The sequence below is a fragment of the Schistocerca piceifrons genome, chromosome 2 (assembly GCF_021461385.2).
Source record: "Schistocerca piceifrons isolate TAMUIC-IGC-003096 chromosome 2, iqSchPice1.1, whole genome shotgun sequence".
NCBI classification, from domain to species: Eukaryota; Metazoa; Arthropoda; class Insecta; order Orthoptera; family Acrididae; genus Schistocerca; species Schistocerca piceifrons.
In genome coordinates this window covers 291,102,225-291,123,004 of record NC_060139.1, presented here as the reverse complement: position 1 = coordinate 291,123,004, position 20,780 = coordinate 291,102,225, and the positions used below count along the sequence as shown (strand labels likewise).

At 37.8% G+C, this 20,780-nt stretch overlaps 1 protein-coding gene across 1 annotated transcript in view; it reads left to right on the top strand.

Annotated features, from left to right (window-relative positions):
• The window catches only part of LOC124776910 (juvenile hormone esterase-like), a 130,140-nt gene that overhangs the window by 47,274 nt on the left and 62,086 nt on the right, over positions 1 to 20,780 (top strand). The window contains exons 4-6 of the mRNA XM_047252120.1: positions 336 to 521; positions 3,196 to 3,380; positions 10,063 to 10,237. Of these exons, the coding sequence (XP_047108076.1) occupies positions 336 to 521; positions 3,196 to 3,380; positions 10,063 to 10,237 (546 nt within the window). The remainder of the gene's footprint in view (positions 1 to 335; positions 522 to 3,195; positions 3,381 to 10,062; positions 10,238 to 20,780) is intronic.

Sequence of the window (20,780 nt, the reverse complement as noted above, 5' to 3'; positions counted from 1 at the left end):
GGAAAAATGGTTAGTGGAGGTTTAGGTCATGGGGATTGTGAAAATGTAGGATATGCTGGAGTGTTTTCCCTGGTCCTCCCTTATGTATTTAAAACTAAAATTAAGAAGAACATGTACATATATAACTTCAACTGAAGATGTCAGCAAGATTTCATTTTTGCAACAGCAACTATATTATCATGTCACAATTCAGTCAACAACTTCAGCAATTTTATTGATAATTCCCATTATCTGTGAAATTTTTGAAACATTTAATGCAACATTTTAGACTGTTTTAATTATTTTCTCTGTACCCTACTTACCACAATGGCAGTAAAATCATGATGTACTTTCAGGTTTCTTGAGTACTGGAGACTCTGTTCTTCCTGGAAACAATGGATTCAAGGATCAGGTACAGGCTCTTCGATGGGTGCAGCAAAACATTGCTTCCTTTGGTGGAGATCCAAACAGCGTCACAATTTCAGGGTACAGTGCTGGTGGAGTTAGTGTCTACTTGCACATGCTTTCCCCAATGTCTAAAGGTACTTCAACCAGTTTTAAACTTGATTTTGGTGATATTACTGTTTGAAATATTGTCTTAGTGGTAATATTATCATTTAGCCTTTCATCGCTAGAAATTGCTTGCATAATAAAGTAACAGAAAAATACTGATCATCCCATGCAGGTAAATATACTTCTAGGTTGCTAACTGTGGCCTTGAGGCATTTTTAAATGTCTATGTATAATTTTTTTTAAAAATCTTATTCATTCATCTGTTCATTCACACATGATATCCTATAAATTCTATCACATAACAAAGCCACGTAAATAATGGTATACAGCCCTTAAATGTACGTAAATAACTTTTATTCACACACTAAGACCAAGACCATATGGTATGGAAGTTAGCAGGGAGCTGAATTTACAAGTTTACAACAAAGTGAGGTCATATGCACATATTTGATAATTTCATGATGTACAACACTGGGAAAGGACCAGTGTACAGTGTGTACAGTGTACAGTGTACTGAGTCCATTATGCAACATTACATGTGCATGTTTGTGCAAATCTTTGAGCATAAACACCTGATGGTTGCCGGTGGTAGTTCTCCCATTGCAGGTAGCAGTGCTGCCACTAAGTAGTCTGCTGGAATGCACAGAGGCTCACTGTATACGATTTCAGCCACATGTACGTCAATGTCAGTTTTGAATGCATTTCACAATCATAACAGAACTATGGAAAGTGCTTCAGTCCACTACTTTTGGTGACACACTAGTGATGCCTTTAAAGTTCTGAGCTGCTGCACAACCATACCATTAGTAGTGGGTCATACCTAGTTATGTGGTGCCATTGGAAACTGCACTGTTTGGCTAGGTGCTTGAACATGATGGAATCAAACCGCTGACCCTGACTGGCTGCGACATGGAAGTGGCAGCTGAAACAGCCCAACAGACCACAGTTTAAACTTTAGGAATCTGAGTGAGATGTAGTCTGATAGATGTAGTATTCAACGGCTGTCATAAGATTGGGTCCATAGCCTGTTTCGTATCAAACTCTGTGTAGTCTATAGTCTGTGCCACAGAACAGATATGAGACCAGTAGTCAGCCACAAAATTTTCAGTACCTTGTATGTGGCGAATGTCTGTGTTGAACTAGTTTATGAACTCAGTGCGCTAGAACTTTCTGGATGGGATCTTGTCACTAATGTAGTCAAATGTGGATGTAATTGTCTTCTGGTTTGTTAAAGTAGTCACTGGATGAGCTTCACTTGCAGGATGGAAGTATCTGACAGTCACATAAATTGTCAACAGTTCTCTATCACATGCATTCCACTTTTCTTGGGCAGGCTGCAACTTTTTAGAGTGGTTGCCAGTGTTGGCCCACCTGTTGCTGGAACACTACACTGATTTCTGACTGACTCATGTTGTTGATATAGACAGGTGAGCTGAGACACTGGATGAGCGAGTAGCACTGGATGACTCAAGTGGAACAGCTTGCCCATTTTGGGACACCCTTTAACAGGTCGCCATCTTGTGGTGCAAGCCCTGCAAACACACCTGTGAGAGGTGTCTGTACAGCCACTGTTGCCAGGAGGTGATGATGGTAGAAATTTATCATACCAAGAAGATGTCTCAGTTGCTGGTAATCTGCTGATTTCAGCAGGGATTGTAGTGTTGGTAACTTCCCTGTCAGGAGTGGAGGGAGCCTCAGTAGGCATCAGCTGCAATCAGCGAGCTGGTCCAATGATGCTGCCATGGCTGTTGGAGCAGGCAACTTGAGCAGTACATAGACCCTATTGTCAACCTGTGGCAGTTTTCCAGGCGACTTATTGCCAAGTTCTAACAATGCTGTTCACACTTGTGCTGGTAGTTGTTGCTGCCAAATGTGTAGCAACAAATCATTTAAACCCGTGGTACTGCCAGCTAAATTACACAGATCTTACCAGATCTTCAAGGTGTTTTGCCACCACACTTGTCTTGGTATGTCACCTGTCTGATCCGGAGGTTAGAAGATGTTCAGTACAGAAATTAGCAAAGAACGGAATTACCGAGGTTATATCAAAGGTAAAAATGCATGCCAAAGATGTCACATGTAAGTATCAATAAATTCATAACATACTAAGACAAAATACATCACTGCCATAATCCTTTATGTTTCTAAAATTAGTTAAGGTACACATCAAGGTAGAACATGAAAGTCAGTAACTGCTAGGACAATCTCCATCTAATTGAAATATATCTGGTGGATGTGCTTACAAGATTTCATTTTACAAGGAAATTATATAGTTACTTCACTGAATTAGCTATAAAATTACTGAGTCTCCATGTAGAAGCAGACTTAATTCAAATGAATAATTGTGCTGCCTGGAAATAATGGCAGTTCTGTAAATACAGTTTAAAGTAAAAGCGTGCACTGCAAGATAATATTCTCTTCTCCTGTGAATGCTTTTCAAAAAGCTGTAGCAGGAATAAATTGTTGATAAATTATTGATATTTGTTGCATGGCACATTTGGGAGATGTGGTAACTCCATAAGAAATCACCATCTATGTAATATATTTTGGGCTGAAACCATGTTAATTATATGTTATGTTCTTTTTCATTTTGCAGTACTATGACAATTAGTTTTCTTGCATGATATACTGTAAGACATAATACCTTCAGTTTATTTATTTAAAGTATGATAGATACTTTTACAGCATTTTGATTGTTTCCAGGTTTGTTCCATCGAGGAATTGCAATGAGTGGTGCTGTTCAGTCCATAGTAATTAAAGATCCATTGCAACAGGCACAAAAGCAAGCAAGATTACTAAACTGCCCTGATGGAACTTCACAGGAAATAGTTAACTGTTTGAAAGGCAAAGACGCTCAAGAAATTGCTGATACTCTAGGAGGATTTGTGGTAAGTGCAGCATATTGCCTAATTAATGCCAGAGAACATAAAATGAAATATTATAAATTAATTTAATTTATTTTTTTAAAATTACCATTAATCAGCCAATTAATTGTATTATTTTTCTATCTGACTAGCCATTACTGTGTAAATATAAAAAGAACACATTCTTCTCAGTAAATATCAATTCAGAGGGAAATGTCGACACTGAGTGTGTGTGATGGGGGGAGAGGGGTTTTAGACAGTTGCCATCTCCAGAGATCAAGAGCACTGATGCTCGGGCATGATGTCTAAACAGCCCGAGAGGTGCTGCAAGTAAATAGATACCTGGCTTGATATTCCAAGGGCGTGTTCACCAACTGGATGTGGGGCAGTACCAACATAAAACAATTTTTGTGGGCTGTCTTTCTTGATAAACATTAGGTGGTGACCAACCCAATATAAAATGCTGTGTGTAATTTACAATTCAGATGATGCACTACCTCAGCTTACATTTCCTTTGATTGTGCAGTGATAGTATGTGGCATCAGGAATGTGAAATGAGCCATACTGTAATGGTAGTCAGTTATATGGCAGTGAAGTATGTTTTCAAATGTTCCAAGGCCTTTCAATTTTGTTTCATAGACTGGAGAATCAGCAAAGGAGTACGGGCTATTGGGGAAGGTTTGAGGAGGATATGGGCAATGTTGATTTCACTTTAGATCTAGGTTTAAAGAAATCATATTGTTGAAATACAAGCTAATTAATTATGCCAGTCTAAGACAGTGTTGAAAATAAGGATATATTTGTCAAATTTTTGTGTACTACTTCTGATGTTGGGCTGCACCAAAATGTCTTGAGGAATCTGTTACTGTACCAGGTGATTTTCGGAAACTAATATTTTCGTCACATTAAGTTATCTCCTCTGAAGTTTAAGTTTGTGCAGGAGGACATGACTCATGCAGAATGAATGACAGCTGATAAAACAAAGATATTGTTTGTTGGTGAAAATAATATGAGCAATAGTGTTGAAATGTCTACCGTAGAGATGAAATGTTAGTGATATCTCCAAAGTGCATAAATTCTGATGAAGAAGGTGTTGTGCAGTCCCATGAATCAACGAGGGAAGTTCAAGCCCATCATGAGTCCAAAAAGTCAATGTTGTATTTGAAATAAGACTGAAAGTATTCAGACTCTTAAAACACTGTATACATGTGTTCCCTATATATGCAAAGATAGGAGTGAGCCATTCCAATTCCCATTACTGTTCCTCTAATTAGTTTATAAATATATTAGTATTCTGGTTTACTGATATTTGTATAACTTGGTTTTCTTGCTGTGCCTTTTTACTTAGTCATACATGGGCGCTAATAAGCACTCAGTTGTGAGCACCACACTGACCATAACAGTCTGGAGATCATGCGATAGCAGTTCAAATTGAAATTTATTACATATGTTTATTTATTTCCCTTCACATTTTGAGTTACCATACAACATACTAATATATTTCTTCCATCTGGTTTCTGGAATACAGATCATTGTTAGCATCAACTTCTCTTCTTGGTATTGATCTGGTATTAAAGTGACATTGTCTATACATTTTCATTATTTTTCCTGTCTCCTGTCTCCTTTCACACCTATTAAAAGAAATGTTTTAAATGTCCAAAAGTTTAAGTATCATTGTACATTTTTTCTGGTTTTTATGTCATTCTTGTGTAAGCAACAGGGAAGTAGGTGTCTCTTTCATGTCATTTGGCCCTATATTAGTCTCAAAATTATTCAGTATTATTACACATTTATTACTATCACATCTGTCTGTCTATAAGATACAAAGCAGCATTCACAAGGTATGAGAGAAAAGTAATGAGACTGACGATACTGCGAGTGATCTGGCAATACTGTGTTGTTCTACTCATTTAGACTGGTGTCCTCATCTCTTCTAGATGGTCAGTCCAAGTTTCAGCTCCACACAGCCATTATGTGATTTTTCAGAGTACTGTCAGTGAAGTTGTGTTTTTGTTGTGTGTTACAAGAATGGAACGGTGGAACTTGGGGCAGCGTTATGCACTCAAGTTTTGTGTTAAAGCTGGGGGAACATGCAAGTGTGACCCTTGAAAAGTTGAAACAGGCCTATGGGGAAAATTCCTTATCAAGAGCACACGTTTTTCACTGGTGCAAATCATGTTTGGAAGACCAGCAACATATTGAAAATGAACCTTGCTCAGGGAGACCTCCAATTTCAAAAACCGATGAATATGTCAAACATGTGCATGCTCTTGTGAGATCAGACTGACATTTAACAATAAGGATGATGGGTGACCTGTTAAACTTAAACACTTTTCACCATACATCAAATTTTCACTGAAGTTCTGCACATGCAAAAGGATTGTGCCAAAATTGTGCCAAAAAACCTCACAACTGTGCAGAAAGGCAATCAAAGAAATAGGTGTGATGATATTCTTAAGAGGATTGACAATGATGACGAATGGTTCAGTCATGTGATTACAGGTGATGAATCCTGGATTGTTGAGTATGATCCTGAGCCACAGCACCAAAATGAGGATTGACACACTGAGACGTCTCCTCAATCAAAAAAATCCAAGATCAAAATGAATATTGGTTTTTTCGACAGTAGGGATATCATACATAAGAGATTTGTTCATCCAAGAGAAACTGTCAACCACGTGTTTTACAAAAATGTCCTTGAAAGGCTCTGGAGAAGGGTGAATTGAGTGAGACTGGACATTGCAGACAAATGAATGCTTTGACAATGCCCTATGCCACATGGCCATTTCTATCACACAATTTTTGACCACAAAAGGCATTCCTGTTGTTCCATAGCTCCCCTATTCACCTGATCTGAGTCTTTGTGACTGCTTTCTTTTTATGAAACTGAAAAATGTATTAAAAGGGTGTCATTTTTCGGATTCTGGAGAACACCCAAAAGCACATGACTGACATGTTACAGGTTCTACGAGCTGAAGCCTTTCTGCACTACTGCAAAGGCTGGGAACAATGACTCTGCTGGTGTATAGGGAACAGTTTGAAGGGAACAACATTTTCATTTGAAAAAATAAAAACTCTGGTAGATAAAAAACCAGTCTCATTTCTTTTCTCACAAACCTTGTGTATGTATGTCCACAATCTCTTCCTAAACACATGGATTGGTTTCAACCAAATTTGACAAATAAACATCAAACATTTATCAGAATTTTGAGTTTTACAACATCCTGGCTGTAATAGAAACACAGATATGGGCAAAAACACAGGTATGCTGTGTGCAAATTGTATCAGCCTGCTTTGCTGGGATCCTCCAGGTCAGGGGCTATAAATGCTATTCCGACCCCCTATATAATGGCCGCCCCCACCTCCTGTCCTATCTCATTCACCTCCACCCCTCACACCTTCCTCTGTACACCTCATCTTCCCTCCTCTCTCATTATCCACCTCCCTCCCCCCACGCTCTCTCAGCAATGTTAATAAGCAACACTGAGCAGTTAGATTGGGGGAAGGCATGATGTATCCAGCCCCTACTATTTCAGTTGCCCAAAATGAAAGACAGGTAGTATGGGAATAGTTGTAACCTGTTTTATTGACCTGCGCTGCAGCACTCCCTACATCAGGTAAACATTTTTCAAGCTTCTTACATTTAAAGGTTGCCTTGCATGACAGCCTTCATCAACCTGCTTTGCAGGAGTTACACGTGCAGATAAACATGACTGATTGAAGATTAAGATAGAGGAGGGGATGGACAAATGGGTAGAAGGGGATGCAGGAGTCAGAAGAGGATAGGCAGAGAGAGGTGGGGAGAAGGAGGTGGATTGGGAGATGGGGCCAGGAGGAGATGGATAAGGAGAGAGAGGGGAAAGGGGAGATGGACATAGGGAGAGGGGACAAGGAAGAGATGGACCGATAGGGAAATGGAGGCAGGAGGACATGGATATGGATGGTGGGAGGAGGTGGACAGATAGGGAAATAGGGACTGGATAGAGGGAGGGGCAGGAGGAGATGAAAAGAGATGGAGGGGTGGGAAGAGAGGGACAGAGAGAGAGAGAGAGAGAGAGAGAGAGAGAGAGAGAGAGAGAGAGAGAGAGAGAGAGGGGATGGGGAGGAGGTGGATAGATATACATGGGTGATGAGGATGACCTAGAGACTGGCGCAGAGGAAGAGGATGACTGAGAGTTTGGAAGGTTGGATGGGGGGGAGGGCAGGTGGAGGGGGAAGGAAGAGGATGACACATGGGAGAATGGAGGGAGGAAGATGAGGTTGCAGTATACACTATGTGATCAAAAGTATCGAGACACCTGGCTGAAAATGACTTACAAGATCATGGTGCCCTCCATCGGTAATGCTGGAATTCAGTGTGGAGCTGGTGCACCCTTAGCCTTGATGACAGCTTCCGCTCTTGCAGGCGTACTTTCAATCGGGTGCTGGAAGGTATCTTGGGGAATGGCTGCCCATTCTTCATGGAGTGCTGCACTGAGGAGAGGTATCAATGTTGGTTGGTGGGGCCTGGCACAAAGTTGGCATTCCAAAACATCTCAGGGGTGTTCTGTAGGATTCAGGTCATGACTCTGTGCCATTACAGGGATGTTATTGTCATGTAACCACTTTGCCACAGGCCATGCATTATGAACAGTTGCTCGATTGTTTGGAAAGATGCAGTTGCCATCCCCGAATTGCTCTTCAACAGTGGGAAGCAAGAAGGTGCTTAAAATATCAATGTAGGCCTGTTCTGTGATAGCGCCACGCAAGAAAAGGGGTGCAAGCCCCCACCATAATAAGAAATGACCACACCATAGCACCACCACCTCCAAATTTTACTGTTGGCATTACACACGCTGGCAGATGATGTTCACCAGACATTTGCCATACCCACACCCTGCCATCAGATTGCCACATTGTGTACCATGATTTGTCACTCCACACAATGTTTTTCCACTGTTCAATCATCCATTGTTTATGCTTCTTACACCAAACAAGGCATTGTTTGGCATTTACTGACATGATGTGTGGCTTATGAGCAGCTGCTCGACCATGAAATCCAAGTTTTCTCACTTCTTGCCTAACTTTCATAGCACTTGCAGTTGACCCTGATGCAGTTTGGAATTCCTGTGTGATGGTCTGGATAGGTGTCTACCTATTACACATTATGGCCCTCTTCAAATGCCAGCAGTCTCTGTCAGTCAACAGACGAGGTCGGCCTGTACGCTTTTGTGCTGTACGTGTCCCTTCACATTTCCACTTCATTATCACATCAGAAACAGTGGACCTATGGATTTTTAGGACTGTGGAAATCTCACATACAGATGTATGACACAAGTGACACCCAATCACCTGACCACATTTGAAATCCGTGAGTTCTGCGCAGCACCCAACTCTGCTCTCTCATGATGTCTGATGACTACTGGGGTCGTCAATATGGAATACCTGGCAGTATGTGGCAGCACAATGCACATAATATGAAAAACGTATGTTTTTGGGGATGTCCAGATACTTTTGATCACATAGTGTATACAACTAAGAAAACAATCAATATTTGACAAAATAATTTAATTGGATGTATAACAAAATCTACTCATCAAGTGGCGGCAGAACACACACACACAAAAGAAAGTTATAATTAGGCAAGTTTTCAGAGCCAGTGGCTCCAAAAGCTTGCCTAATTATTTCTTCTTTGTGTGTGTTCTGCTGCTGCTTGAGGAGTAGATTTTTTATTTATTCAATTAAATTATTGATTTCAAGGAACCCAGTGTCTCCATCAGTGGGGAATGGTACTGCATAATGATGGAGAAATTACAGCATGCAGTTTAGGCAAAATATTTGTGAAAACTGCAACAAAAGTGCAGCTGCATCATGGAAATGTATGTCCCAATTATGCAAAGGTTGTAATGCAGAAGTTACACTAACTCAAGTGGTTGATACTTGAGCATCCATTGTATAGTTCTAATATCTCCCAATGTGTTTATCACACCTTTAGTCACTTAAAAAAATGATTTCAGAGTCAATGATTCCTGTCAAATGGAAATTTGCAGTATGCTGTTAGGGACTTCTTCGTGAAGCAAGACATGGTATTTTACGAAACAGTTATCTTCAGTCTGATGTGTCAATAGGATGATTGCCTCAATGCTTGCGGCAATTTTACTTGACTTGCATCCCAGTTCTGGACTGTATGGCCTTCAAATGGAAAATTTTTGATCACCCCTAATATATAAGTATGTCCAGGGTCTCTTCCAAAACTCCTCAATTGACTTCAACCAATTGGCATACAAACAGCAAAAGTTATGAGTATCAGCACTGTGGAGTTTATAACCTCCTAGCTCCAATAGGAGTGCAGATACAGACAAAAATGTATTTTTTCAGTGACTGCCATATAGGTAGCCATGCACAACAGGCATGTTGTGTAGTACCGCTCTGGTTTATTGACCTGTTTTGTAGGGCCTACATGTTGGAGAAAAGGGATGGAGGTGATATACAAGAGAGGGGGAGGAGGAGATGGACATATAGAGGTAGGAGGATTAGGTGTATGGAGAGATGGGTGGAGGAAGAGAGGGGGCAGGAGGAGACATATATATGTGTTGAACAAACATGCAGGAGAAACTGCGGGGAAAAGGCAAGTAGTAAATAAATGTTTCTCAACTGTTTTAAATTTTAATTCAGCAGTGATTTTTCTTCTGTATAAATGTGGCTATTTATTATGTTTTCTATTTAGGAATGGGGTTGGGATCCAATCCTGGTGTTTGGAGCAGTTGTTGAACAGGATTATGGAAATGAAACAGAGAGATTTCTTACTGCTGATCCTACACAGCAGTTCCTTTCAGGAAATTTTACCCATATTCCACTAATTACAGGAACCACAAAAGATGAATTCAGCTGGAAAGCATTGCGTATGTTGACATTCTTTAAATTACATATGTACAGTTAATCATTATATAAATAGTGTTTCGTGCATGGTCATAAGTTAAAGTTTTTTTTTTAGAACTGTGAAACAACATGAGCATGTACTAAAAGAAGTCCATGATAACATAAAGCACAGATACATTGTGTACCTGTACTCTCCTGCTTCTACATGTCTACAATACTCTGTGCCAATGCGCTCAAAACATACAGTGAGTAGCACTACACTTAAACCACACCATTGACTACACTGCCTCTTCCATGTACATACGTTAACTTTTCATTCACTGGAGTACCTCTATAGTATTAATAAATGAAATCCGAATATGAGCCTACAATCTGTATTGTGTTTTTGAGCTGTTGTGCCACATTTAGTTTGGACAATTTTGATGCAATTTTTATTTCAAACTTATGGACATGAATGTATTGTATGTAATAAGAAATATTAATATTGATCAATGATAGCAAAACATACGGCTAACAGAATTGCTATTTTAGAATTCAAACTGAAACATTTCTGTACAGTTTCATTACTGCAACAAGAAAGCAATTTAAAATAGTTCTAAAATAAAGAAAGTCATGTTTAAAATAAAGTTGTGGTATGTTTCCCTCCTAATTATAAAAGAACTTTTGCATTTATTACTTTCTTCCTTCCTGGTTTTAATTTGTTTTATAGATAATGAACAATTCTTTTGTGGTTGTGCTTTCATAATATTTCTTTTGATAATTATGTGTTAGTTTACTGTTCCGGTTGTTCTGCCAGTGGTTCTGCAGAATATGGAGATGGAACTGTAGACTTAAGGCCTCCATTCAGAACAATAGCATGAGGGAAAACAGGAAGCGTGTTTCCCACATGGGGAGACCTCTCATTAGACATTCCATTACCTATACATAGTATTCAGTTGTGAACTATGTTCATTCAGCTGAGCAAAAAACTCACCCGTAACAATAAGAAGAGCCATTGTATAACAACACAAAATACTTAAAGATAGAGCTCACATTCTAATGAACAGGTGAAATATTTGATCATTTATGACTGTGAATAAAACCAAAATCTTCTCCAGGAATAGGATATTGTAGGGAGACAAAATATAAATACTGGAATCCTTATAATGAGCTTTCAATAGGCACAATATCATACAAGTGCCACTACATGCTACAGTGTGTCAAAAAATAGCTATATCCATCAAATCATCTAAAAACACAATCAAAAAGGGCAATGATGCTACTTCATAATTAATTTTTAAGCACTGTATCTACTGTCCTTCTCTTTTCTTACTGGGCCTCTCACTGTTTACCGCAATGCTCCCACAGTCTCTGGCCTCAGTTTCTTCCCATCCGGTATTGTGCGATGTGTTTTGTTCCACTTTTCACATGTATTTTTCAAGCAGTCTCTCCTTGTTTCCCATAACATCTCTTTTGATACTTTGAACATGCTTTAGACCACTTCATTGTTCATAATTTCAAAAATTTCTATTTTTGGAGATGGGTCAAGAACTCACACTCGTAGCAAGAAGAACCTCATGAATCTGAAAGATATCAGGAAAGTGTAACAACGATGGAAATTCGTAGATGGAGCAAAACATAAAGTAAGTGAAAGTCATCCACTCATTGATAGAAGATTGATGTGTGGAGCACAGCAACACATAATAGAAAACACTGTTCACACTAGCTTTTGACCACTAGCTCTTTTTCATGGCCACAGGAGTGTATGTTTGTGTGCCTGCATGGTTATGTCTGCAAATGTGTGTACCATTGCTGGAAAAAGAGCTAGTACTTGAAAAATAGTGTGACTGCTGCTTTCTGTTATGCACTACTGTGCTTCACCCATTGATCCAGTATAGGTGAGTGGTTGCCTCACCCTTATTTTAAATATATCCAAAAATCAGAATACAGGCACACACACACACACACACACACACACACACACACACACAGAGAGAGAGAGAGAGAGAGAGAGAGAGTAACAGTTTGTTTCACTTCCTTAAGTTGTCCTAAATATACAAATTTGTCAACTGTTTCTGTAATTACAATTCAAACCTAATATTTTCTTATCAGCAAACTGCTTGTACTTCATTTTTGTCTCACTGTAATTAATCTTCAGTCTTACTGTCAAATTTGTTCAGTTCAGTTCCTCCATCCTTTGCTGAAGTTCTACTGGGTTTGAAAAAACAGGACATCTGCAAATAGAAGGTCATTCAGAGACCATACATTTATGTATACTCCTTCTTTATCTCAGTTTTATGATCTGAAGATGTCTTCAAAGTCTACAGAAAATAGTTTGGTAAAATGGAGTCTCTCTACCCAACACATACCTCACTTTCAAACTTTTCACTCTACTGATGTAATCAAATGGAAGTTATAGCAAAAAAACACAAGACAATTTCTCGACAGAAAGTAAATATTTGTGCCCTTCAGGCTGAATTAATCAAGCAAAATTTGAAATAGATATGTTGAAGTGAAAAAAATATTTTGGGATCTGGGTAAAAGCAACAAGTAATGGCAAAAAGGGAAATAGGTCAACAGCTTCATCTACTTTTGAGCTTACAGTACCCATTAACTCTGATTTGTTACCTGAAGCATGAAGGTAGGAGCCTCATCCAGCTGTGGGTCACAGTAGGGTGCAGCAGACCTCTAGCAAAACAACTTGGTGTAGTTCAGTACCAAATGAGAGTAGGAAGAAAAGAGTCTTGCTGCTAGATAATAGCCATGGGAGAGGCGTAGGCCAGATGGTATGGGACAAATTAGGAACAGGGTACCAGGCCACAAGTGCTGTGAAGCCAAGTGCTAGTCTTAGTAACATGACAGAGAGCATAGGAAATTTGTGTAAAACTTTGACAAACAGGATTAGGTTATCATAGTAGGAGGAGCAGGAAACGGTCTGGGCAGAGACAGATATTGCAGTATTAGGGGTGACCACTGTTTAGATTTCATTAACACATACATTTATTCCGTGTTAACTTATTCCTTAGTAACTAATAATGATGACCAGTTTATCAACTTGGAAAATACAGTATATTAGTGCACTGAACAGTCACAACCTAGTGCTGAAGTTTATTATTTAATTGTACCACAAAACGCAATTCAGATTTACACAAAAATGTCATGGTTTGCAATCAGTATTGTTTTTTAATAATTTATCAAAGTAGAATATGCTCACATAGTTCAATTAATTCAGTCCATCACTATCACAATCATGTCAAACAATCACTCATTTTGGTGATAATAACCTCCTACAACACTTGTTAATAACGATACAGTTCACTTAAAATGTTCAATAATTTAGGTTACAGAAATTATGTTAAAGTCTGTAAACATTAATATTAATGAGTTTTGCAGTTGTTGGTGCAAATATTTTCCCATAAAAATTGTGCAGGACTGTGGCTGAGAATGCACCTGACATATTTCTCACACGTGGCCTTTCTAACCATAAACTGCCAATTTTGGATGGTGTCCAATTACTTATAGGCAGGCATAAGGATAAACTGTTGTTTTGTAAATTAAATTACATTTTGCAAATTGGCTAGGCTGGATAATACTGTTTTACTAACTACAAGAACTAATGTGCTTTTGGTTTATATAAAATGTTGCTAGTTAGAAATTTTTAAATAATATGTTGACAGTAACATTCTTATGCAATGTGGAATCCCTTGCTTACACGTATGAGCACCAAATTGCAAATTGGGGTAAATTACATGAAATTTTTAATTAGTGATTTCATTAATCAGTTCTCTTCATCATATTGTACAGAAAAGTAACATAACAGAAGTACACAGTCAATGTGTAGAATCTAACAATGGCTATGATGAAATGTGTGATGGAAAATGAAGGTGTCTATGAAACTGAACACTAATTATTTCTTCAAGTGATTAGTTTCTGATAATGTAAAGCAGATAACTGTAAATTCAGAATGCTTAGCTTTCTGTTGGTGTGGGTCATTACATGGTCTTCTACACCTCCACCTACTTCTACATCTATACTCTGCAACCATCATGAAGTGCATGGCAGAGGGTATGTCCCATTGTACCAGTTACTAGGGTTTCTTCCCATTCCATTCACATAAGGAGCATGGGAAGAGTGATTGTTTGAGTGCCTCTGTGCATGCAGTAACTATCCTAACCTTATGCTCATGATCCCTAAGTGATCGATACAACATAGTGCTGTTATGCTGATTAGTTCATAAAGTTTCACACATATCAGATTATATTGTTAACTTTAACTTTAACTTTTAATTAACATGATATACAGCCAAACTAAAGTTACTCCTGGAATCAACCTAGCAAAAAGGAATTTCTAATCAATAAATTTAAATGCAGGAAAGCTTAATTACATTTCTGGAATATCAGTACATATGCCACAAGATACTTATATAACAGTATTGAAAATATAGCGTAAAATTCGAGAAAGGAAAAAAATAGGAAAAGAATTTACTAACAGGGGCTGTATATTTAACATTTGGGTAAGAACCACCATGCTATATCACAAGCCATGTAAACACAGAGTTGAGCTGGCTGCTGCTGACAAATGAAATCACACATTAGTGCAGTGCCTCTTGCTATTGGGAGGTGGGGATATACTAGACATGGTCTACACATGAATAAGAGAGGGAAAATTGGATGACTGATCTTCTTGCAGAAAATGGTTGGGGGGCCACTATCCCACACAGGAAGATCTCTGTGCTCACTGGCATCAAAGAGGTAACTTGTTTCCATTATAATCAGGATTCAGGCATCTTGTTATGAAATAAGTTAAATTCACAGAAGAGCCTCATAAAATGTTTAAGAATGCACAGAAAAGTAAGACTGGCTTATATGATCAGAATGTTAGGTGACTAGGTAACAAGGTAGAAGAGCTTCCTGTCTGTTTGCAAAATTTAGAAAGCTCTGAAAAGATAGACATCCTCTGCTTATCTGAGTACCACATGACCATAGGGTTAGAAAATTAAATATAAAAGCTTATACTTTATCTTCTTATTCATGCAGAACTAATATGGGAAAAGGAGGAATTATTACACATATTAAGACAGAGCACAAGTTTTAAAACACTGAGACAAGTCAATTTTGCGGAGATCAGCACATAGAAGTGTGTGCTTATGAATTAACACCGAAAAATAGCTGACTTTCAGTTGTAGCTGCGTATAGGTACCCCACGAAATTTTGAACTTTTATGAAGAATATGAATTCGCTACAGTGCTATCTATTGGACAGCAGTTAGCAGTTAATACTCCATCATGATTTCAATATACTATCTTTGTCAGAAAATTTCCAGGAGAGGTTTTTTAAAAAGTAGAACATTACTCTTACTAAGTAATGATCCTTGCTGCTATAGAAGTAGTCCCTTTGGGAATCTGTACACAGTTGCCAACATTTCTGAAGGTCTTGGAAGCAAGCAGGGAAACTTTCAAATGTGATGGTTGTAAGCTCATTTGTTGCAGACCATTAGATGTCTGCAATATCTTAATGAAGCTTTCCCTTCAGTCACCTTTTCACTCATGAAAGCGAGAAAACATTGCAAGGTGAGAGGTTGGGTGGATATAGTGGATGTGGGATGGTGATAACAGAATGTCTGGCCTGATAGTAACAGATAAAGCAGTATGGGGCCTTGTACTGTCATGCAGTAAGAACCAGTCCTGGGAATACCACAAATCAAGGCAGAGATATCAAACTGCTTGTCACAAATGTTTCAAGACTTCAGTGTAAAGAGTTTGGTTCACTGTTTGACCTGGAGGAATGTACCTGTAGTGTACCCTTTACTATCAAAGAAGGCACTCAACATTGTCTTTGTTCTTGAACATTGTCATTTGACTTTTCTCAAGGCTGGTGATCCTGGACTCCACCATTCAACACTTTGACACTTTGTGTGAGGGTCATACTCGTAGCATCACCTTTCATCTTCAGCAATATCTTTGACAGAAATTTGAGCTCACATCTGGCTCTATACAGTAGCTCAGCAGAAATTCTTCGTCTTTCCTCTTTCTGTTCATATATTAGCATGAGGGCCAAGTTTTGCGTTAAATTTCTGTTTCCCTAAATCTTCACATAAATTCTTATGACGAGCACCATTATTAAAATTAAGTTCTACTGATACTAGACGCACAGTCACATGACAGTCTTATTGGAATAACTGCATTACATGCTCCTTGTTTGCATTGGTATGTACTGTAAGTGAGCTACCAGCTCTATTGTCATCTTGCACTGAATCTTTGGCTTCACAAAACCTTTTGTGACACTCAAAAACATGACTTCTTGAAAGTGTCTTGCCTGCATATGCTTGCTTAATCATTGACCATGTTTAGAGTGGTTTTCTGAAGCTTAATGCAGAACTTAATGTTTACTCTTTGCTCACAATCAGCATCTGTTGTGTCACCATAACTAATGTGCCAAGAACGCAAACAGTATGCTGCTAAGCACAGACCTGTCACCTAGTGAATTTACGTGGAAACACAGCCAAGGTCATTAGTAGGACACACAGATACTAGGTGACATAAACATAACACTTGTTCCTCTTTAGTACTGCAAACTCAGAAATAAAAAAAACTATCCTGGAACCTTTCTGACAAAGGGAGTAGATTTTCAAAAGGGTTCTGTTAAAAAATAGTAGTCTGGAAACCTTATTTGGGTCTTACAATTTGATCTCAATAATTAACTTTCTAACCTAGGTGTATAAACACAGTAGGACTCTAACTGATAATGTTTCCTTTGATGAAGCTCAAAGCAAGAACTTAACTTTATAACCAGTGAGAAATATTCTTGCTGATCATGATGCACAGTTAGGATAAATGAGATAGTGCCTTACAGTGTAGATAGCCCTAAGTGGAATTAGATTTCAGGACAAACATTTTTAAGAATAAAAAATCCAGGATGGAATAATGGGAATATTTTGAAAAGGACAGACTGCTACTCACCATATAGAGAAGATGTCAAGTCAAAGACAGGAACAAAAAAAAACTGCTAAAAATCTGAGCTTTCAGACAAAAGGCCTTCTTCTAAAGTAGACAACATGCATACACTCTTACAACAACAACTCACACACTCATGACCACTGTCTCTGGCCACTGAGGACAGACTGTAATCAACTGCAATGTGTGTGTTCTATACTTTAGAAGAAGGCTTTTTGACTGAAAGCTCACATGTTTAGCAGTCTTTTTCTAGTGCCTGTCTGTGACTCAATATCTTCTCTACAAGGTGAGTAGCACCCTATCCTTTACATAATATTGACAATATTATGAAAAGTATAGATTACTACCCACCACATAGTGGAGATGCTGAGTGATAGATAGGGACCACAAAATACTGTCAAACAGATAAGCTTTTGGCCACACACGTGACCACAGTCTCTGGCAGCCGAGGCTAGACTGTGAGCAGCGCAGCATTCTTTTTTTATTTTTTTTATTTTTTTTAAAGGCTAACTTATTTGACAGTCTTTTTGTTATGCCTATCTTCGATTCAGCATCTGCACTATATGGTGAGTAGTAATCTATCCTTTTCATAATATTGTCCTCATTCCATCCTGGATTTTCCATTATTCAGATTTTCATTTTTAAGAATAATTTACAAGAGATGATCTGAGATTACATCTATAATGAACCAAATGCTCACATAATATCTAATCTAGTCCACAATAAACCCATATGATTATTTGAAAATAGCTTTCAACATCAACTAATCAGAAAGGACATTAAGCAGAGATGTAAAAAACCATGGATCACTAGAGGGTTTAAAATATTTTGTGAAAGGGGAAGGGTATTGCATTTGTTGGCAAGAACAAGTACAGATCCAGCAGTTGTTGCTAACCACAAAACTACTCAAAATTAATAAGATATGTTATTAAACATCAAAGAAAATGCACATTATGTGATGAATCAGTAATTCCAACAACAGACTTAAAGCTATATGGAATGTACTGAAATGGGAGAAAGGACAATCAGTCAACGAACAGGATAACATCACTATTGAATTAAATGGAAGCACTATAAATGATGAGTCACAGGTAGCAAATACTCATTTCTTAAATACAGTACAAAGTATAACAGAACCAGTTCAAGAGCAAAATCAGAGCACTATTTTCAAAAAGCAACTCTCGTAAAATTCCATCATATGAAAGTATTACCACCTTCTGCTGAAATTAAGAAAATTATATATTTTCTCGAAAGTAAAAGCTCATCTGGAGTTGATGGAGTTTCCAATCAAGTAATAAATACTTTTCCCATATAATAATAATAATAATACTGTACTCAACATCGAAAGATCCACTGCATATGTATAAAAACAGTTTACAATTCTTGATACATAGCACAATAATATATTCTTCTGAATACATCATTATTTAACAAAATGATTAAATTACAAATAAAATGGGGCTTAACACTATTTACATACGTGAAATCTTCTCGGGTGATCAGCCGAGTAAAGGCGTCGTCTTCTCGCAACGTGTCGAGGGGTTTCGTACCCATCATCTTCAAGCGAAGATGATGGGTACGAAACCCCTCGAAACGTTGCGAGAAGACGACGCCTTTACTCGGCTGATCACCCGAGAAGATTTCACGAATGGAATACGCCGAGAAAGTCTCAAATCACATTTAACTATTTACATATTTTTCGAAGCACTTCTTATTATGCATGTAATTATGGTATTCTTCCAATGCGTAAAGTGGATTTTGTAATAGGAATTTCTTTCACTGAAATTTAAGCTTCATTGTGGGTAGGGTCATAACTTTACTGGGTAGTGCATTGGCTAACTTTAAACCTGCATATTGTGGACCATTTTCCTAGAGTGCTGTTCTTGGCTGTTAATGTAAAATTTGTCTTTATTTCTGGTATTGTACTGATACAAATCAGAACAAATGTTGGGCTCCAGTCTTTTAACAAGTAAAATGGCTTTTAGAATGTACATGTTTACTATGGCTCATGCACCAGATATTGGAAACAAACCATGGCATGATTCCTTATATTTTGCTCCACAGATGATTCTTATAGCCCTTTTTTGAAGTAGCAATAGCTTATTTACATTTGCTTTGGTTATTGCTCCCCAAATTTCTGTTCTGTAATTCAGCTGAGAGAAAAATAGTGAATGGTATGCAGTCTTTAGGACTACAATGTCTTTGCAGAACTTGCTGATCATATTAATGGAGAATATATTCTTAGACAACTTACATGCTAGAGTGTCAACATGTGTGTCCCATTTTAGATTGTGCTTTGCATTGTTAAACCAAGGAATTTTACACTAAACTCTGTTTTTACTAATTCATTGCTTATGTATAGTTTAATTTCATCATTAAAACTACTGCTGGCAACTCCATAATACATGTTTTATTACTGCTTACATTTAAGTTGCTCTCATTATATTACTAAACAATTTCATTTGTCACGTTATTACAGTGAGTCACTAGTTCATTAAATGATTCCTTTTTACACACAATGGATGTATCAACTCTGAGTGCAATATCTTACTTCATTTATATAAATCAAAAACAGAAGAGGACCCAGTACTGAACCCTGGGGCACTCCATATTTTATATTAGTGATTTTGGGTTTGTGAACATCACTTTTAGTTTTAAGCAGTACAAACTATTTTCGGTTACTCATGTAAGATTTTATTAGGTCATGAGCAGTACTCTGATGCCAATGTTCCACAGCTTTTCTAATAGGATTGTGGCATTCACATAATCAAAAGCTTTCTCAAGATCAAGGTATATACCAGCAACATGTTGGATGTTCTCGATGCACTTATTATCTCTTAATTAACTGAGCAGCTGCTGTGCTTGTTGATTTACATTTTAAGAAACCATTTTTATTTTCAAATATTAGCTTGTTCTTCTGGAGAAAGTTTATAATTCTGCTGTATATGACTTTTTCAACTATTTTGAAAAAGACAGGAAGTATTGAGATTGGTCTGTAGTTTTGAATTTTTAGTTTGTCTCCTTTTTTAAAGATTGGCATTACCAGAGATATTTTTAGTCTGCCTGGGAAAGCGCCTGATTCTATTATATTATTTACTGCTACAGACAGAGGAACAGAAACATTTTGTCTGCAAACTTTTAATGCATTAATACTGAGGCCGTCATGCCCTGCGGAACTGGAAGATTTTAGAGAGCTAATGATGGTAAGTATTTCTTTGCAGTTTGTGGGGATTAGATATATTCTATGCTCAGATGGATGCCTTTAAAAATATGCTATGTTTGTCATTGATAGCTTCCCCTACGGAAGAAAAATATTCATTGAATATGTTAGCAATTTCAAGTTGATCTTTTACTACCATCCCACTGTGATCAGTAATAAAGTCCATACAGGATTTGTCTCTGCCTGTTCCCCAGACACCAGTAGTAACACTGTGTGAAGCCTGAAGCTTGTTTGCAAGACAATTGCTCCTGGTCTGTATTAATAAATCTATATAGTATTCTTAATAAGTTTTGAAGCCCTCCTTTAGCTTGAGATTTTGTCTATTATTCAACATTGTGCCATGGAATAATTTTAATTTTTCCCTTGCTTCAATGACTTTTGTTTATATTTTTAGTTTGTTTAACTTTTGTGGCTA